Raw genomic sequence first — 21,988 nt, forward strand, 5'->3', positions numbered from 1 at the left:
CTACTGATGTGTAACGTACAAAACTTCAACAGTAGTTCATGGTTAAGCCAAAATCAGGGCAATAAATTTATCCTCCTAGTCAAAACTTATTTTCAAGAAGTCATCAGTTTATATATATATATATATATATATATATATATATATATATATATATATATATATATATATATATATATATATATATATATATATACATATATATATATATATATTTATTCTGTCCATTCTGATGATGCTAAAGGTGCAGGAGTGCTAACACAGATCTCAGTAAAATCATGTCTCTAATCAATCCAGCGACTCTTTAGCGTGTCCTCTAAAAGCACATGTGTGACTTGAACTGAAGCTAATGAGATGTAAAACAGGATCATTTATCTGTCGGCGTGCGCTTGTATTTAACGCCTGGCCACGACATGCAGCCGCTCACATCGGCCATCATCTTTGAAGTCGAGTTTAATCTTTGAAGTAGTAGTTCCAGTAATTCCAGTATTTATTACATTAGGCCATGTTTATGGTTTCAGAGCATGCACCTGACATCTGAAGGTAATTACTTACAGCCTTAATTTCTCTCTACTGTGTGAGTTTTAGCATAACTCATAACTAAAACCACTTGATAAGAAAATATACATCGACTGTGTTAGAGATCCTGTCTTAGATATCACGAAGGATTTAAAAAAATAAAAAAAACTGTCATGGAGAACCATGGTAAAAAAAAATAAAAATCCTGACTGTAAATTCATTCACAGCTACATGTTTTTTTTTTTTTTTACAGAAAGGGAAAGAATGAGAGAGAGAGGGAGAGAGAGAGAGAGAGAGAGAGAGAGAGAGAGATCTGCATCTTCTGTCTTATTACTACCCTGTGAAGTTATGAATGAATTTGCAGTCATGATATTTTTCCCTACTGTATTACATCAGAGGAGACACGTGTTAATCAGAGACATGGTTTTTGGTAAATGGTAAATGGTCTGCACTTATACAGCGCTTTTATCCAAAGTGCTTTACACTGGTTCTCATTCACACACACACACACACACACACACACAGCAATGGTAGCAGAGCTGCCATGCAAGGCGCTAACTTGCCATCGGGAGCAACTTGGGGTTCAGTGTCTTTCCCAGGGACACTTCGGTATGTGGAGTCATGTGGAATCATGTGGGCTGGGAATCGAACCACCAACCCTACGATTAGTGGACAACCCTGGAGGTTTATCTGGAGGAGTGAATCATTTATGGATCAAATGAAGTTAAAATTTCTCTGTAAGCATAGCAGCTGTGTGCTAGGTCAGATTATCCTTCATACCATGAGCACGTATTCTTTACAGCAGAGCACATCAAATTAACACAACGCAAACACTGACTATTTTTATTAATTTGACAAATCAACCAGTCAAACTCTTACACCTAACACACACACACACACACGTTACGATTTCATCACCTCGATTCAGTGTCTCAGAGCAGGAACGTGTAAAATATCAGAATGTGCTAGATCAAGTGCTATTCTACAGTATGTGCTGCTGATTAATGAGTGTGTTTAATTACTTCACTCATTAATGCGATCATTACAGCTAGGAATGTCCATGCAGCTGTTAGGTATTCCCCTTCTCAGCTTAAACTTCGGCTCGTAACACGTGTCGCGGCTGTCAGCACGAACAGAGCTGTTTCCGGCTTTATGTTATTGTTTATATAGCCGTGTGGGTCGTGTTTCAGGTCATGTCTCGTCACTGGTTTAGCTTCCTAAAGTGTCATGTTTGTTTTCACCTGTTTCTTGATTAGTTTGTGTATTTAAGCCCTTGCGTTTTCAGTGCTTCGGTGCGAAGTCTCGATCGGTTAATGTCCGTTCCTAAGCCTCGTTATTTGCCCAATCGTCCTACTTCTTGCTCGTGTTTGTTTTGGTTTTGACCCAAGTGTCTCTGCTCACCTGTGTTATAACTCCTGCTACGGACTTTATGCATATTGGATATGACCTAATCAACACACTGATCTTACACACATGACTATATATAGAAGAGTGTGAAATCTGGAAGCAGCGGTGGGCTTTGGGTTTAAAGGTCGTGGTGTAGACGCTAATGAAACGCCCCCATCTCAGAAAATCCACTTAAGCAGCAGCGTAACCCGCCTCTAAATACGAGCAGCTTTCCCCACATACATTTTGATTTTAGACTAACTTTTGGGCTTAATTAAAGCTTTTTAAAATCTCATCTTCATTGTAAATGAAACCAGATCAACCTAAATCACAGAATCGATGGAGACAGAATCTGATGTGGCGCGAAAATCTCTCAGGTGGGATCTAAATAAATGAAAAATGTCTTCATTGTTAGAAAATAACAATAAACCACTAACCCCAGGTGAAGTGCACACTGTACGCTTCATGTTTATTAATCGTATGCATTTCAAACTCATTTAATGAGCACCGCTGCACCTCCGAGTACCCGTCTACATTCTTCACATTCTTTAATATAGTTAGACACCATAATGACAGAAATAATAATGTGACTATAGTGATAGAGGTCACACATGCACATTACGCCCAGGTTTAGTGATATGCAAATATGTTAACGTGCAGGAGAAATGCCTCCGGTGTGGTGTTAGCAAAATAATGGCCTGATAAACCTGAATCAGGAGCAGCATGAGCAGAAAAATCTGCCATCCAGCTGTCACGCATCTGAATTTTAATCATATATTTTTTTTTAAGGAAAGGCGTTCAAAAGGAGAGTGCTTTATCGCTTAGACAAAAAAAAAACAAAAAACACTCGATTTTTATCTGCTTAAATGTTCACCACATACTCAAAATAATAAATAACTCAATAAATGACACATTCTTTTATCACAAAGTTTGCAAATGTTCATGCAGCTTGTTTTTTAAAACCTTAAATGACATTTGCTTATATTAAAGTTTATATAAAGAAATACTCTTGGTGTAAAGTGACTAAACCTGTTCCATCATCTGAACCTGCACTTAAAGTTAATTGCACATACATTCAGGACATTCAGTTTTCATTCAGCTCTGATAATAAGTGTGTTATTATACAGGGCAACAACTGTCACTCTGTGGAAGATTGACTGCATCTCAGATTTTCTTCCATTTTGTATTTTTATTTCCATTTATAATACATACTTTTATATGTGAAGTGGGAATGACAAGGGTAAAATAATAAAGGATCAAAAATGAAAAAAAAAGCACTCGAGCTTCTGAAACAACCTTTTTTTTGTAGCAGAAAAAGACAGAAGAAATATGTAGAAAGAGTGAGAAAACAACAGAAAGGGGGGAAGAAGAAGAAGAAGAAGAAGGAGAGGAGAGTAGGAGAAGAATAAAAATGAAGGAGAATAGAAAAAATAGAGAAGAAATAAATGAAGTGGAGAAATGGAGGGAGAAAGATCAGAAGGTGTAAGAGGAGAAGAAAGACAGACAGAAGAAGAAAGAGAAAGAAGAAGAAAGACAAAAAAGATTAAGAGAAGAAGCATGAGAAGAAGAGGGAGAGAAAGGTCTAAGAGGAGATGAAAGACGAAGAGTTTAAGAGAGGAGGAAGAAGAAAATTCGAGTAGGTGAAGAAAAGAAAAAGTGAAAGAGAACAGAAAAGTAGACAAGAAATGAATGAAGAGGAGCATGAGAGCAAGGAGGAGAATAAAAATGAAGGAAATTAAACCAAAAAATAGACCGGAACTACATGAGGAGGAGAAGAAGAGAACCTCTGGAGTAGAAAGAAGAGAATAAGAATAAGGAATAATAATAAGGAATAAGATAAAAAATAATAAGGAATAAGATAAAAAAAAAAGAAAGAGAGATTAAGAAGAGAAAAGGAGGAAGAATTAAGGATGGAGAAAATATGAAAAATTGAAATGAAGACGAGAAAAAAGGAAGAGAACAAGAGAAGAACAAGAGCAGACATAGAGACAAAATGAGAAGAAGAGCTTACCTGTGCAGGAGAAAGGAGAGAAGGTGGAAGAGGAGGAACATCCTGAAGCTCTCCATCCAAAAATATATTAATGTAAAAGAAAAGTGGAATAAAGTAGAATATCGTCCTCTGGAGTGTTGCAGTAGAGTTTCAGTTGCAGCTCCTCTCAGATAAGATCTGTAGATCTGATGTTCCTCAGATAAGGTTCATCTGTGAGATCGGTGTTGGAGGACTCCAGCCCTGTTCCTGCGTGAGATCAGACCTGCTGGAGGAGAAGAAGCAGCTGTGGCTCGGCGTCCTTCATCGCTTTAAAAAACTTTCCTCCAGGTGAGTTCTTTCTGCACCTTTATGGTTGGTGTGTGTGTGTGTGTGTATGTGTGTGTGTGTGAGCAGCTGGAGCAGAATCTGAGCAGGAGAACTCTCAGTGTGTGTGTGTGCGTGTGTGTGGAGTGTACTATGAACCTCGTGCTTGTGTTGTTGGTCGCATTCTGAGCCTCGTGTAGTGCGTGCAGCTTTTCCAGCCCACAGCGTCATCACACACACACACACACACACACACACACACACACACACACACACACACACACACACACACTGGCAGTGCGGGCAGAGACACGCACAGAGAATAGAGAAAAAACCCCTGCAGAGGAGTTGGCGTGTGTGTGTGTGTGTGTGTGTGTGTGTAAGTGTCTTAAGTGTGTTTTATGTGTTAATATTATTGTATGTGTTGTGTAACATAAATGAAGAGAGAGAAAAAGAGACATAAGATTTAAAGAAAGAAAAAGGCAAGGAAGAGGAAAGACAGACAGAGGGAGAGATAAAGATAGAAAGACAGAAAAAGAGAAGAAAGAAAATAGAGGGAGAGAAAGACACACAGAGAAAGATAGAAAGAGGGAGAGACAGACAGACAGAGGAGTATAGATGTATAGCGGGAAAGAGAAAGACAGAGAGAGAGAGAGGGAGATTCAATTAATTGGCTAATTCACACCTCACTAATGAGGTTAACATACACTGATTAAGAATGTGTTAGTGTGTGTCAGTGTGTGTTAGTGTGTGTTAGTGTGTCTTATCGTGTGTTAGTGTTGAGGAGAAGCAGGACACAAGTGTGTAAGATCAGTATGCTGTGTATTTGGGCAAATCCAAGAATCATATTCACAGTCCATTGCAACAAATGTAGAAATGTGGAAACAAACCAGGACAATCCATAATCATAAACAATAACACCGGCACAGATCAAAACGAGGAAGTCTTGAACTAGGACTAGGGAAATAAGGACTAGGACTTGAACATGAACTAGGGAAATAAGAAAGAAACACAACTTGGAAACACACGATATAATCAACAAGAGGAGACAGTGACCCAGAAGGGCTTCAATGCACAAAATCAAAACAGATGCACATGATCACAACACAATAGGGAGTACAACCAATGAAAAGACAGGGGCAGAGACGAGACACAAAAAAAACCCCGCATATGGACGTACAGAGTTTGCCGAGAGGTGGAATTGATGACAGACACACTCCCTCAAGGCATGGCTCCCGAAGCTCCACAAATGAGTCAACAAGGGGGTATAGAGAAGAATGTCTGCAAGGTGTCTGATGCCCCAAAGCAGGCACTGCCCAGAAGGAGCAATGGCTTCAACACAGCAAGGAGGCGGAGCAACAACCTCAGTGCACTTGGGAGGTGGAGCAATGTCCTCAGCAGAGTGGGGAGGTGGACTGATGCCACTCCACTTTAAATTGTAGTGTATCTCTCGATTGATCTAGAGGTTTATGATTACTTGTATTGATTAGCCAGTGTTGCTATACCTATGTTTGTTGATTTTGAATGTATTGCGACCGACTGTGGCCTCACTGTATCAACAGCTCTTATTTTTATAAAGCACACTTGCCACTTAAGATTATGAGACTGACATGTTACCTACTGCACTAACAAACCTCAGCAGAGCAGGGAGACGGAAACAGGGGAGCCAGTCATGATGACATGACCCAACTGGTCAGGACGGGAGACAGGGTAATTGAAGGATGAGCACACCAGCTGGTCTGGACAGCGGTCAGATCACTCAGGTAGCCAACACTCTAGCTGGTCAGTAGTGAAATCAGGTGGCAGAATGATAACATCATCTGCAAAGTGAGCAGGCAGTGGGGCGATGACATCATCTGCAAAGTCAGTGAACAGCGGAGCGACGTCGTTATCCACTGAGCCGGCAGGTGGAGAAGCAATGAAGTCACATGTACAGTCAGCAAGTGCCTTGCACTTTAGTTTGGTTGGGGAGGCTGCCTTGTGGGCTTTGTGTTTTGGCTTGGTTGGGGAGGCTGCCTTGTCGGCCTTGTGTTTTAGTTTGGTTGGGGAGGCTGCCTTGTGGGCCTTGTGTTTTGGCTTGGTTGGGGAGGCGGCCTTGTCGGCCTGTGTTTTAGTTTGGTTGGGGAGGCTGCCTTGTGGGCCTTGTGTTTTGGCTTGGTTGGGGAGGCTGCCTTGTGGGCCTTGTGTTTTGGCTTGGTTGGGGAGGCTGCCTTGTGGGCTTTGTGTTTTGGCTTGGTTGGGGAGGCTGCCTTGTGGGCCTTGTGTTTTGGCTTGGTTGGGGAGGCTGCCTTGTGGGCTTTGTGTTTTGGCTTGGTTGGGGAGGCTGCCTTGTGGGCCTTGTGTTTTAGTTTGGTTAGGGAGGCTGCCTTGTGGGCCTTGTGTTTTGGCTTGGTTGGGGAGGCTGCCTTGTGGGCCTTGTGTTTTAGTTTGGTTAGGGAGGCTGCCTTGTGGGCCTTGTGTTTTGGCTTGGTTGGGGAGGCTGCCTTGTCGGCCTTGTGTTTTAGTTTGGTTGGGGAGGCTGCCTTGTGGGCCTTGTGTTTTGGCTTGGTTGGGGAGGCTGCCTTGTGGGCCTTGTGTTTTGGCTTGGTTGGGGAGGCTGCCTTGTCGGCCTTGTGTTTTAGTTTGGTTGGGGAGGCTGCCTTGTGGGCCTTGTGTTTTGGCTTGGTTGGGGAGGCTGCCTTGTGGGCCTTGTGTTTTGGCTTGGTTGGGGAGGCTGCCTTGTGGGTTTTGTGTTTTGGCTTGGTTGGGGAGGCTGCCTTGTGGGCCTTGTGTTTTGGCTTGGTTGGGGAGGCTGCCTTGTCGGCCTTGTGTTTTAGTTTGATTGGGGAGGCTGCCTTGTGGGCCTTGTGTTTTGGCTTGGTTTTGATTTTTTACCTTATTATAGAGTGATTTTGCTTTCAGAATATGTGTTGTGCTTCCAAAACACAACCAAGCATACACATTACACTTGTAATGGGTATGCTGCTCTAATGGGAGTTGCTGAGTTGAAGGTGTGTTAGATTACACCTTTTATAATGAGGACATATCTCAGGGCATTTCCTACCTCAAGAGTCAGGTGTGACAACCAATCAAGACTTTCTATATGATTAAACCACACTGTACTGACATAATATCCACCCAACCCACATGTGCCATTTTCCAGGGTGTGTATGTTTAGTGTATGTGTGAATTACATATAGCTTACACATTAAGTGGAATCTAAGTATTAATTAACCATTGTACAGTATGTTGCAGATGATGATTCATCACACTTTGTTGTGTGCTAAGGCAGACCGGACTTGTTTTTTTCTTTATAAAGGTCAGACAGATTTGTACATTTAAATTCTTAGAATTATAACCCTCCCAACTGATAGAACATGTCGGAATAATGCTAAACGTTATATACAGTCATAAACAGGAAACATTTATACGATTTCTCCTTGTGGTTTCTATTTACATGGCAAGATTTTTTTGTCTTATTAACTTCAACAGGGGACTTAAAGTAAAGAGAGTCTGATGTGGGAATGACTGCTTATAGCTGTTATAACGTAAGTGAGAACAGCTACAAGAGCGTTAGTGAGGTTGAGGTCAGGCGCTGATGTTGATGTGAGGCGGTTCCAGTGAACTGGAGTTCATCCCAAAGGTGTTCAGTGGGGTTGAGGTCAGGGTACAGGACACTCGAGTTCTTTGACTTTCTTCCCGCCTTCATACCACGTCTTCATGGAGCTCGCTTTGTGCACAGGAGCGTCGTCATGCTGGAACAGGTTTGGGATTCTTAGTTCCAGTGAAGGGAAACTATCATAGAAACATTCTATACAATTGCGTGCTTCAGACTTTGTGGCAAAAGTCATAACCGAAAATCCTCTTACAAACGAGAATTTCAACTTGAGCTATCAATATGGGTGTAATATGGGTGTTGTACAGACACGTGTTTGCACAAGACATTTTTTTCTGAATCCTAGTGTCATTATCTACACATTATCTCCTTACCAGGTTATACCATCACACAAACAGCACCACACCCCAAGGAAATGAGCTGATTGAGTGTAAGAGAGTATGAAATGATTATTAATGAAGTTTCTCATACTTAAAGACAAAGTCAAATGTGCAACCCCACAAAGAGTGGTGAGAACGTTGTACCGTAAATAGAATAAATAGCTTTGAGCTGTCGCTAATGGCTGGGAGACACCTTATAATCACCGGTCATCATTCTTTACTAGTTATTGTTCTGTTAGGGGAGTGTAAAGGTATGCATCTGTTTGTATGATGCATATTATTCAATATAAAGCTATATAGTATAATATATATATATATATATATATATATATATATATATATATATATATATAGTATACTATATATATATAGTATAGTATAATATATATAATATATAGTATAATATAAAACTATACAAGTAGTTTGATTAAACAGTGTTATAAATGTGTTAGCATTGTGCGATGCACACACACACACACACACACACACACACACACACAAAATATCTGCTCTTTGCTTGATTTGACTAAATACCTGGCACATAATTACAGCCCTCCACACACACATATACAAAGCTTCTGCTCTATATGTGATTTGTCTAAATATCCAACTTGAGTCGTTACAGCCCACACACACACACACACACACACACATACACACACACACACACACACACACACCTTGGCATAGTTGATTTACCTAACTTTGTTTGGAATGTGACATTTCATCTCACTTTGCAATGACATGAGGAATTAATTAATGTGTACAGTGTAAGAAATCCTATTAGCTGTATGTTGTATGTAAAGTTATATGTTGAATTTATGTAAAGTTATAATTTGCATGTTGTAAGTAAATTTGTAAGTTTCAAATAAAGTTGTGAGTTGAAAGACAAGAAAGGTTGCAAACTACAAGTTGTAAAGAAAGTTGCATGTTGTAAGTAAAACTGTAAGTAAAGTTGCAAGTTAGGCTGCTATTTTTTACAGTAAAGTTTAAAGTTGTAAATTAAGTTGTTATCAAAGTTGTGATTTGTGTGTTGTAATTCAAGTTGCATGTTCTATGCTGTACGTAACGTTACATGCTTTAAATAAAGTTTTACGTTGTAATTAAAGTTGTTAGTGGTAAACAAGGTTTTAAGTAAAGTTGTATGTTATGAATTAAGTTGAAAATTATTTACAAATTTTTGTGAACAAAATTGTTAGTAAAGTTATGAGTAAAATTGTTGTAAGTGTCACAGATTTCTCCTTTCTCCGAGTGCCGGAGCTTCCAGGTTTTCACTGACTTTGTTTACTGTGACGCGTGTTTGTTTTGGTTTCTGTCCTTTCTCCACACCTGTAATGTTATCAGTTCTTTCCTAATGTCTCAGCTGCTCTGTGTTATGCCCTTTGATTAGTTTGTGTATTTAAATCCCTTGTGTTTCATTGTCGGGTCGGGAATTATTGTGCGTTTCTGTGTTTTCCGCCAGACCCGTACCAAGCCTTTGATCTTTATTCCTCGTTTCCCGGTTTTTGATCCTGCTCTCGTCCTCCTTTCTTTTTTCTCCTCTATGCCCAGTTTGTAGATCGCTTGACCCATGCTGGTTTTTGACTATGATTCTACCTATCCTTATGGATTTGTCTGGCTGCATCTCATTAAAGCTTTTAACTGCACTTGCATCCGTCTCCACCCTGTTTACACGACAGTAAGTAAAGATGCATGTTTTAAATTAAATTTTAAATTGTAATTAAATATGTAAGTAAGGTTGCATAGTTGAAATAAAGTTCTGAGTAAAGTTGTCATTTTTAAGTAAAGTTATAAGTTGCATGATGCAAGTAAAGTTGTAATTGAAGTTGCAAGTTGTATGTTAAGTTTTAAATAGAGAACTTTTAAAGTTATTAAAAATGAAAGTTGTAAGTTGTTTGATTTAAGTTGGAAATAAAGTTGTAAGTTATATGTTGTAAGTAAATTTGTATGTTGAAATTAAAGTTGCATGTTCTATGTGGTAAGAAAAGTTATATCTTTTAAGTAACACTTGTAACAATGTTATAATTTGCAAGTAAAGTTAAAGTAAAAAGTTAAGTAAAGTAAAGCTAATGCAAGTAAATAGTTTAGTTGTAAGCTCTAAGAAAGTAAATCGCCCACAAGTCCCTCCTCCATCTATCTTTTCGACTTCTTAATTTTTAGTGATAAGTAATATAACATGATCAAATGATCCTGAGGAAAATGGAGCCTGAAAAACTCTATCCATGTTTGGAGTTCCTCCTGATAATATTTTACTTTTACACCAGAACCGGAGAGTTAAATTAGAGTTAAATTAGTGGTGTTCTGGCTTGTTTTTCTTCCCACTGACATTAGGGAAGGCTAACATGGTGGTGGTGGTGGGGGTTGAGGGTGTGGGGCATGTCTTTTTGAGAAGCTTGATGTTGTAGGTATTGGCTTGTAAAACACAAGAAGGACAGAAGGCAAACATTTAGCAGTTTGAACCTGCTCGGCATGAGCGACCTCAGAATTCATTAATCCTGCAGTTGAGCAAAACAATTAAATGATCGGTCTCATAAATGCAAATATTTAGGGATTAAGGTATGTTTGAAATTATACTTGATTGATATATACTGTCTTACTAGCCTAACAACACAGATAAAGGCCTTTATGATGGTGACGAAGGAAAATATTTTCATGGTTTTGATAAAAGGTAGGTAATTTGGGGGAAATCAACAGTTACACGTCTTTTTGTGATGAGCGGGAATGAACGGATTCCCTTGAGGCATTCCTGTTATAAAATCCTGATAATCTCTTTGTTTTTCCCTCTCGATCTTTACTGGCTCAGCATGTGCGTATCTGGCTTCAACAAAACCCTGCAGCTAATTTACGACCTTCACAACTAGTTCCAGAAACGATACATTATCCACTGAAGACCTTTCGGGGAAAAGCTTCACTTTCCCAACATGCATCACTTCAGGCTGGAGGGATTACTCATTATTCATACTGTTATCAATGCCTTGCATTTTCTCTAAAACAAAAACATTGAAATACGAGGACTCGAGGAATTTGATACAACATGTTTTCATGTATTTTTATTGTTTTACTTTGTAACACACCTCAGCAGGTAATCGGAATCCTGAAAGGTGCATTTCATGAGACCAGGATTGCTCTCTAAACATGCATTATAGGAAGGGTTCTTCTTGTTATGACAACACCAGTTTGTCAAAAGCTTTCTGTTGACATCCATTGATTTCGGCCCAGCTTTGAGTAATAAAGCTAAGCCTAGGGCTCCTGAGTGCCGGAGCTAAACAGGTGCTCACCTTAGTGTTGGACGAGTTTGAATCCTGATTGTGGCCTTGGGCAAGACAGCAAAACTGCCCTAAACTCAGGGTAGGAAGGATGGCCTATTTCCTCCCCTGTCATGCAGAGTGACACTAGCCAATTACCAGTGTCTGTTAGCTCATGTATATAGAATAACTCTGTTAGTGCTCTGCTTGGTGATGAAAAGATGTTTCGATTGGCTTCTCATATCTTCCAGGAAGCAAGTTAGCCTTCATTGTCCCAGATTTGTAGCTGATGTGTTGCAGGGGAAACTTAGCTGGTCCAGAAAAACAGAAAAAATCACCATATCAATGGCTATGTTCTCACGCACATCGAATTCTGTTTAAGGTCTATATTCGGCTTGCAGCCATATTCACAATACTATGTTTATATGCGAACAGGCATCAGAACATTCCTGTATACATGATTGTTGTAAGTGTACCTGAGTTGCCGATTATAAATACCTAGCCTTCAGCTAAGCGTCTGTTAGCACCCGCAATTCCTTGCGAACTGGGCATGCGCATACCTCTCCTTTCAGTAGAACAAATTTCTGATATATTCCAGGGGTGGGAATCAGAATTTGGGAAAGCAGAATATATATATATATATATTATATTATATTATATTATATTATATTATATTGTCTTAAACTGAATCGGGCAACCGGATTGCGGTGTTTACATGGCTCGATACTAATCAGAATATTGCCAAATTCCGATTAATATTGCAATATTGATGTGCATATAAACGTGTAGCCATTGATTTATTAATCCGTTTATGTGGAGCGTCCGCCATACACCTACCTGTGAACGAGCTGTTACTATAGAAATGCTAAGATATCAGAACGAGCGCGTTAATATAAACCTGTGATTTGTAGTGATTTCAGATTCTAATCAACACCTTCTGACCAATCAGAATCCCGAATTCATCGTGGTACTGTTTTAACATCTGACTTGACTAAAACTATTTTGACCATCAGTGCATAAAGGTGTACAAATAATGACATCATAAGACTTGAGCAACAGTGAGATGTTTTTTACCAGAAGGCCAAGGGGTCGGGTGAAAAATGTGGAGAGAAATGTATTATATTAAATGTTTATATTGATTTGCATTTTGATCATTTCACTGCAGCAATGAAGAAAATGTCTGAGGCATTTTGTCCGGGGAATCTTGTGTATTTTTGATCTCCATTTCTCAAGAGGAAACACCAGTAAGGACGCTGTAGCTGAACACACTGCGGTGGTCTCACTGATCTCACACACCACACACAATTACTGTTACACTAACATAATTACACAAAAGCACGGTTTCCTTAGTTATCAATGCTTTATATTCACCCTCCGGTTCCTGGCATGCAGACTCGTTGTTAATGTGTGTGTGTGTGTGTGTGTGTGTGTGTGTGTAGATCTCACACCTGCCTGCTGTTTCCTCATAAACCACCCTGGAACCCTGTGCTGGACCGAGCAGGTGATTTATGACTTTAATTAGAGATACCGAATCTGTCAGGACAGGCTTTAACACAGCACTGTATAAACCTTTATGCTGTTTAACACCATGGCTTCCGCAGTGTTAACGCTCTCAGACCTGCCGCTCTGCCGGGGGACAGAGTTCCACGTTACGTAAGCGTCTTTGCACGAGTTTTGTTTCATGTATCAGGCTAATTAGTACGCATTTTCTTATGCCATTACCCTATCAAACTTTGATTGCCAAGGGTTACTCAAGTAATTTGATTTTTTTTTAAAGAACTGGGCGTGGCTGTGATTAACAGTCTATCATTTACATTCAACCACTAAGTTGATGGAGACAAAAAATGATGGAGGTGTGTGTTCTTCTGCACAGACAGGAACAAGACGTGGCTTCTGTTAAGGAAGTGCTAGACATGCATGCACACACACACACACACACACGTACAATGATCACACACGATTGGGATCTTACACCAAACAACTCACCGTGATCTGTTTCACATTCTGCAAACATAAGCACAGTCAGGTGGAAGGAGTTTGTGTGTGTGTGTGTGTGTGCGTGCGTGCGTGCGCGTGCAAGTGATCACTACTGCACATCTGATTCAGTCTGTCTGCTTCTTGTGGTGTGGCAGGGTGGAGCAAGTGACCTCTGTGTGTGTGTGTGTGTGTGTGAGAAAGAGAGAGAGAGAGAGAGACAGACTGTCCCCCAGCCCCCTCACATTCCTACAACCTACATCATCAAAGAAACTTTGGGCCACCACATCAGGCCAGATCTCTCTCTCTCTCTCTCTCTCTCTCTCTCTCTCTCTCTCTCTCTCTCACTCACACACACACACACACACACACACACACACACACACACTGAGACACTCACTAGAGTGTGTTACTCTCTGATGAGTCACTTCTTGCCAGCCGGTCAACAGACTTCCAAACCGACTCCTGCTCCTCTCACACACCTCAGAAGACCCAAGTGCAGTGTGTGTTGTTGTACGAGTGTGTGTTGAATTGGTGTGTTCAATCCTGCTCTACATTTTAATTGCGTTTACTGCTCTACCACTGATTCACACTGAATTGTGTTTGTGCTCCAACACAAACCCTTCATGAGGTTGAACTTGGGGTGTTCCAATATTTCAGCAGCTGTTAGTGTTTGTGTCTGTAATTTTATTATACAATTTTGCTGGAGATCGAGACTGTGTGTGTGTGTGTGTGTGTGTGTGTGTGTAAAATTATCCCATTATTAAACACAACCTCTGGGCAGAAATTTCCAGAAGTGAATTTGGATAATTCTTACAATCTTACGTCTCTGTGTTCCAATTATAGTATAGTCTGCTAATTTTATTTATACTTTTAAAGTTTTAAAGCCCATGCCAGAGACAGTAGGACGTACCTAATCATGTACCAGGAAGTAGAGTTCAGGAAACAGGAAGTACACCAGAATTTAAAAAGTAGGCTCTTAATGTGCTGCTTCCGGACCATGTGAGTAAACAGTAAACAGGAGGGGCGGCCCCGGACCACTGAGCGGCACAGGCAGGGGAAGTGCATCACGCATGCGGGGCTTATGTTGAGGTCTCGACAGAGCCAGGGACAAAGATAGAGGCAGCGACAGGAAGGGAATCAGGGAGTGAAACACTGACTGGGTGTGTATGAAAACCTGAGACTCAGTGACACTGAGGCTGAGACAGGACCTGAGGCTATGACTGATACAGGGAAAGAACAGCGCTTGAGAACGAGAATGTGACCAGACCACTAACAGGCGACAATATTACAAGCTTACAGAGATTCTGTAACGTTGACACTGACAAGCAATCCACGACTGTATAAGCCTCAGCATACTTAATGTTCAGACAATGTTCATGAAGGTTGCACCAAGAGGAGACCACTTTTGCTGGCTCGAATACACAGTTTTGTTTTGGTTGATGCATACAAGTACTCCAGTAATGCGTTATGGCTCTTAAAATGCCATGACAGTTTCCATGACTACAGGAAGAAAACTGTCTGCTGCAAAAGTTCTGACAGGATACGCTATGGGGTTGCATGGGTACACAAGGCTGACACAGTGGAATAGAAATCAGATTAGGATCAGGGCTTAAGACTGACAGTAAAGGAGGAACACAGACTGTGATTGGTCTTAGGGTCAGTGACAGTGGGCAAGAAGCAGGAACTGGGTTCAGGGTGCAGGAACAGGGTAAAGACATGACCAAGAACAGGAGGCAGAAAAGGAGATGCGCTAGGGGCTGAATCAGCACCTCATCCAGGAACAGGTGCAGAGACAGAAATTTGGTTTGAAGAAATAGACAAGCAACAAAATGATGGATATGATCTAGCAACAGGAATAGAAGTGGATGTAGAAGGTAGAGCTATGATTAAGGGTGTGCGTGGAAAGCTTGGCTTGGGTGCATAGTGTAGGTGCGTTCCAGCTGTTAGGCATGGTGGGGTCTGTAGGAATATCTAAAGGTGTAGCTGAGTCTAACATGTACCAAGGCACATAAGGTATAGCAGATTGCAAGGTAAGGTTCCTGGACTGGCATACATTGGGACACCAAGGCTAGGTTAGGCACTGAAGTGGGACTTGTCAGAGAAGGGCTTCTCAGAGGATGTTATGGGTTCTCAAAGCCTGTTGACAGACCAGGGTTCTCAGAGTCTGTTGGTAGAGCAGGGATCTCAAAGCCTGTCACAAACCATGCTAGGACCAAAGGACACGATAGCAATTTTGACTATCTGATATAGCCAAAGATTGGGGTGAGTTCTCTGGATTACTGCAGAAAGCACTTACCCGCTAAACACTTACGGAACGAGATATGATCATAATACAAGTGTAATAGAGTTGGAATGATTCAGGAGAATGGCATCATGATGTTATCCCTCTTAAAATCTGTGAAGCATTTGAATGAAAGTTCAGTAAAGTGATGAAAGGGTTAAAAGTGTTGATCTGTGGGGTCTGTGTGTGTGTGTGTGTGTGTGTGTGTCACAGAAAACAGAGAACAGTAAACACACTCCCAGACCACATCACAGTCCCCAAGTCAAAATGGAGACAAGATGTGTGGAGTTTATTGGGCCTAACAGCGAAACGAATTAACGCGTTTTATCAAACAAAAGAACATTTACTGCATTTTGTTGTTGTTGTTGTTGTTGTTGTTGTGTATGAAGCTGTGTAAAGAGTGTTGTCTGTGCCACATCAATACAGTGTTTCTCACAGCGCTTTAGGATAACATCATCTCCATCCTCAGCATTTTGTATTTTCAGTGTTGGAGCACACGCCGTCAGATATCACGTGACAATGTTCTAATTGTTAGCATAGAACTTAAAGTAGTTTAGCTGGCTGCTATTCTAATAAACCTCGAAATGTTTCATTAAAGAATTCACAAAATTAACTCGCTGCTTTTAAACGTTTAAATGGCTTGAAAATCCCAACTGACTTTGTGTGAGCTAATTGTTCAATTCATGTGGAAGTAGTGAGTCATGATACAGCAGTGGAAACTAATGCTGGCATTAAGGTTTCTGTTATTATAAAACAATAACAACAAAAAACACAACAATGTCAATGAGTTACCAAATAAATTACGTGAATGTCATGACATTTAGAAAATGACAACCATACATACCTGTACAGACTAGATTATGACTAACTCCATTTCAACCACATGAAAGGTGTAGTAATGAGCTGACAAAGAAATGATCCAATTTCACGGAATCGCAAATGCCATCAGTCTCATCATCACACAACCGTACAAATGTACACAAGCTGCTTCTACTTAAAAAGAGTAATGTTTTAAAAGTATTAAAAAAAAAAGTTTTAAAACATTATTGTATCCATATTTATGCCACTTAAAACATTTATAAAAAAAAATATCATAACAATTTAACTTGATTAATGACTAACAAGTGATTCTCAATTATTAATCTTTTCCCCAATGGTTAATGTATCAATGAATAAATGTCATTTTAAATAATTTTCAATTATAAAAAATACTGAAAATGGTCAACATATCCATAAACATCATTATAATTATTTAATAAAAAAAAATCCATGATTATTTATCCATCAATATATCATTTCAAATAATTAAAAAGAAATTAAATGATTGACTTATCCATTAATGTTTCATTTTTAATTATTATAATTTTTTAAATTTTTTTTAAATGGTCAATGTGTCCATAAACATGTTATTTTAAATTATTGAAAAATAAATCATAATCATTTTTTAAAAATCAATTAATAAATACAACAATCAGCATGAAAATGCGACAACAGGACGGCTAGCAGCAGATCCTTTAAGTTCTGAGAGTTACGAGGCGGGGCCTCCGTGGATCGGACTTGTTTGTCCAACACGTCCCACAGACGCTGCATCGGATTTAGATCTGGGGAATTTGTATTCCGAGTCAACACCTTGAGCTCTTTGTCATGTTCCTCTGACTGTTCCTGAACAATGTTTGCAGTGTGTCAGGATGCATTATCCTGCTGAACTCTCTGACCATCATTACATCTCTGAGCACTTTAACGATAGACTATTACAGGATCACCACTTTATTCATGCTTTACACTTTTGTGGGAGTCTTGGAGAGAGAGAAAGTCACAGTACACGTCAGTAAACCAGTGATGGGACATTGGTAAAGTTCAGATTCACTGACCTCTGAATTTTATAAAAAAATTCTGGTGTTTGATTGGCCCAGATCTGCACTTTGTTGTACTCAAATGTACAGAATCCAAAGTCTTACCCCTCAGCTTTAGGAGAGCTGTAATCACTCCACTACCCAAAAAAGAAGACCTTGGAACCTTAAAGAACTGGTGTCCTGTGTCTCTCCTTGGGACAGATACTCCAATACTCCAGTACTAAGGACTTCAGTACTACATCCTGACCTATCTGATGTAACCACAATTAAGCACACAGCACATGCTGACGATGAGACAGTAATAAGATCTAAGGATGACACTAGTCACCTGTGTTCAAGCCTCGATGTCTTCCAGAGAGCATCATCTGCACGTGTGAACTGGAACAGAACTGACGCTTTGCTCCTAAGTGAATGGCAGGAGGAGAAAACACCTCACCTCCTACAGCAATGTTCATGGAACAAAGAGGGACTGAGGATACTGGGGATCTTCTTTGACACAGATGCAGAAGAACTGGGACGGATTGACTGATAAAGTGCTGGAAAAACTACATAATAGACAATAATAAATAATAATACTATGGATTCAATGGAATTGTACTATGGAATAGATGGATTCAACCACAGCTGTCCTACAGGAGCAGGGTCCTAGTGGTAAACAACCTGGCCTCCTCAACGCTGTGGCAACATCAGGAACTTATTTAAAGAGTCACGGATTAAACTAGAACACGAGTTCCATATAACGAATGACAAGGTGGAAATGTTTGAACAGAAACGGTGTGCAAATAAGGGTTTATTTTCAATAATGGATGATGGAGAAATTGTTTTTCACTGGTGATTTGTTTATTAATCTAACCATCCTTTACTTTTTTTTTTACTCCTACTAATAAAGTGCACATAAAAAGTCAAAAGTCTCTCTCTCTCTGTCTGTCTCTCTCTCTCTCTCTCTGTCTGTCTGTCTGTCTCTCTCTCTCTGTTTGTCTGTCTGTCTGTCTGTCTCTCTCTCTCTCTCTCTCTCTCTTTCTCTCTCTCTCCCCACAATGGACTTTAATTGAATCAAAACAGGTGTATAACAAAATTGTTGTTATAGTATAAATGTATATAATTGACCAAAATATAAATCAACTGGATTAGCTAAGAGTTTATCTGTTGTTTCTTATATGATGAAGAGTGAATAGGAATATTCTCCTTCTCTCCCTCTCTCTCTCTCTCTCTCTGTTAAATATACCAGTGTGTGTATCGCAGTGTGTTGTGGTGGATGCGTACCCCAGCAGCAGTGGTAGTGGTGGAGGTGGTGTTATTGTGGTGATGGTGGATGTGCACACAGCTGTGCTGCTGATGTTTCCAGCAGGCGAGCGTGAGGATGTAGCGGCCGTGAGGTCAGGCAGTGCGGTGTGTGTGTGTGTGTGTGTGTGTGTGTGTGTGTGTGTGTGTGTGTGTGTGTGTGTGTACAGGAGGGGAGGTGAAGAGGAACACACCCTCACTGTGGCTTCTCCTGAACTCTACACACACGGGAATATTAAAGAGCCGCTCTGAGCTCGGCTTCACCGCTGCAGCTTATGCCCGCTCCGGAGCCAGATACGACCGCAGCTCTGAGCACTCGATCATTCTGTACTACTGAGACATCAAATCTCATCAAAACATGCGACACCACAACATGTGTGCACTTCTGAGTGTGTGTGTGTGTGTGTGTGTCTGTGAGTGTGTATGAGAGAGAGAATGTTTACCAGCTGCTTTACAAATGCTACTCTTTTATTTTTCTTTACTTGACCCCAAAAATGTGCACTAACATTCTGGATGTTCATATTTTCTTATTTGATGTCACCTCATGTGCCCTGTACGCTACACGATTTACTGCTCTATATCTGTCTCTGTTTCTCTCCATCTCTGTCTTTCACTCCGGTCTTTCCTTTTCCTCTGTTTGATATCACTCTATACCTCTCTTCTTCTGCCTCTTTTCTCTTGACAAGTCAGACCACACTATGAACATGCATGTACCCACATACAGAAGGAACCTGGAGCAGTCGAAGCCCACCAATACCATCCGTTGGTGCTGGTCTCCTGAGGCTGTAGAAATGCTGAGGGACTGCCTGGACTCCACTGACTGGGGTAACAGTATTGACGAGTATACTGATACTCTCACATCCTACGTTTCCTTCTTTGAAGACGTGAACCTTCCTGAGAAGACCGGTGTGAGGTCCGAGGGTGAGGGTGCTCAGAGCAACTAAGGACCAGGCCTACAGATCTGTCCACAGGGAGGAAACGACACTTTAACAGAGAACTGAGAGCAGTGAAGGACAGATATAGGGAACAGCCGGAGAACAACTTTGCAGAAAACAACAGCAGGGCTGCAACTTCAAACAGAAAAGCCCACAAGCACCTGTTCCCTCAGTCTGGCCGACCAGCCGAACCACTTTTATGCTCCGTTCAATTAAAGGTCTTTACTTGTAATTTTTGGACTAGGAAAAACCAAAGAACATCTTCTCAAGTCGAGTTAAACAAGTGATCTCAAATCAACATGAGCAGTAAACACAGTAGCATTTCATTTCTTCAAATCAATCAACATACAGACATGTTCGCTTGTTAAATCTGTAAGATTGATGATACTGTAGAGTTCACTGTTTTGAGGAGAAAATATACCTCACTCGTCACAGTTAGCTGGTTTTTCCCACTTTAAAGCTCAAAAAAAGCAGAAGCTTTGAAGTACATCGAAAAATGACATACTTCTGGGCTCGGAGAATGTGGCGTTACTGCCAGTATGACCATCAATGACCACTTCACACCTATTGTCCATGTTAACATCGTCTCCCTCATCAACACATGCTACCTGCTACAACTTCACACCAAACTTCCATCCTACCTCACTCCAACCATCACCATCACTGGCAATGAAACAGGAGGACATTCACAAGATCTTCAGGATAGCAACTGGAACAGATGGTGTCTCACCTGGCAGCTTACTACACTGTGCAGATCCGCTAGATCCTGCATTCAGCTGGATCTTCCTGTGTGAAGCTGGCCTCCATCTCTCAGACTCCATGACATTCAGCACAAGAGTAAGACAGGGCTGTGTTCTCTCTCAACTCCTGCACTCTCTTTACACCACAGCAAAGAGCGCCATCAAAATAATCAAAATAAACTAGTGGGTCTCACCTGCAACAGTGTTGAGACTACCTACATGAGATGCCCATAACAACCTTGACCTTAATTCTGTCAAGACAGTTAACTTCCACAAGCATCCCTCTTTCTGACCATCAATGGCTCCAACGAGTCCAGGGTTGAGTCGTTCAGTTTCCTGAGGACCACCATCACCAACTCACTGAAAGGGGCCAACATTATAACCAGCATCCTTAAGAAAGCACAGCGACGACTGTTCTTTCTACACCAACTCAGAAAGTCTCTCAACCTGTCCTGAAACAATTCTCCCCAACCATCATGGACAGTGTATTCACCACCTTCACACTTTGGTTCTCCAGACCAGACTGCAGCGAGTGGACCACTCGGCTGAGGAGATCATCGGCTGTGAACTCACCAAAATAATGGACTTGTATACCATCAGGGCAAAAAAGGAGAGTGGTGAAATGGCTGAACATCCAGACAAACATCTCATGGGTCCATCACCCGCAGAACCACAACACCAGCACAGCTTCTGTCTGGACGCGATCCAACTAATAGCAACTTCCACCCAATTACCTCACTGCAAAACCCAGCCGACACGTTTACACACCTTTACACCTTTACAGTGTTTAAATACACAAACATGTCACGCATGGTATTATTACACCGTGCAATAAATGATTTAATATTTCACACTGACACAGAATCTAAACCCAATCCTGACTCACAGCAAATAAAGTGATTCTGACTTTCATTCTAAATATCGCTCTTTTGTCTTTTTCTTTCCCTCTCTCTCTTTTACTATATCTGTCCCTCTCTCTCTCTCACGATCGTGATTCTTTCATTCCACATCTCTCGCTCTTTTACTCGCTCTTCTCCTTTTGCCTCTTTCCTTCATCTCTTTCATGTTCTGTCTCTCTATCCCTGTCTTTCCTTCCATATCTCTCACTCTTTTATCTCTCTTTATCTCTTTCTCATTTCTATCACTCCACCTCTCACCGTCTCTCTCTTTTTGTAACTTTTATCCTTGATCCCTATTTATGGCACCTGTCTGTCTCTCTTTACATCCTCCTCTCTCTCTCTCTCTCTCTCTCTCTCTCTCTCTCTCCACCACTCTATCCATTCCTAGCTCTGTTTTTTAATCTCTCACTCTGTCTCTCTTACTCTGCATATCTCTCTTGTTCTTCTTCCACCTCATAACCTTTATCTCTCTTTTTCTACACCTGTCTGTCTGTCTGTCTCTCTCTCTGTAATTGGTCAGGGTCAGGTTTGTTAGTAAGTTAGCAGATAATAGGTTCGGTGTTAGGTGTGTGTTGTGTGTCTGATTATCATCAAGCCAAAGAAGTGA

The 21,988-nt window shown here is 40.7% G+C and overlaps 1 protein-coding gene across 2 annotated transcripts in view; it reads right to left on the minus strand.

The window, feature by feature from the left end:
- The window catches only part of wnt10a (wingless-type MMTV integration site family, member 10a), a 47,819-nt gene extending 43,828 nt beyond the window's left edge, over positions 1-3,991 (minus strand). For both annotated transcript variants that reach the window (XM_053626112.1, XM_053626111.1), the window contains exon 1: positions 3,914-3,991. In XM_053626112.1, coding sequence (XP_053482087.1) covers positions 3,914-3,969 — 56 coding nt within the window. In that variant the 5' untranslated portion in view covers positions 3,970-3,991. The remainder of the gene's footprint in view (positions 1-3,913) is intronic.
- Positions 3,992-21,988: the final 17,997 nt, after the last annotated feature.

The sequence above is a fragment of the Ictalurus furcatus genome, chromosome 6 (genome assembly GCF_023375685.1).
Source record: "Ictalurus furcatus strain D&B chromosome 6, Billie_1.0, whole genome shotgun sequence".
Lineage (NCBI taxonomy): Eukaryota > Metazoa > Chordata > Actinopteri > Siluriformes > Ictaluridae > Ictalurus > Ictalurus furcatus.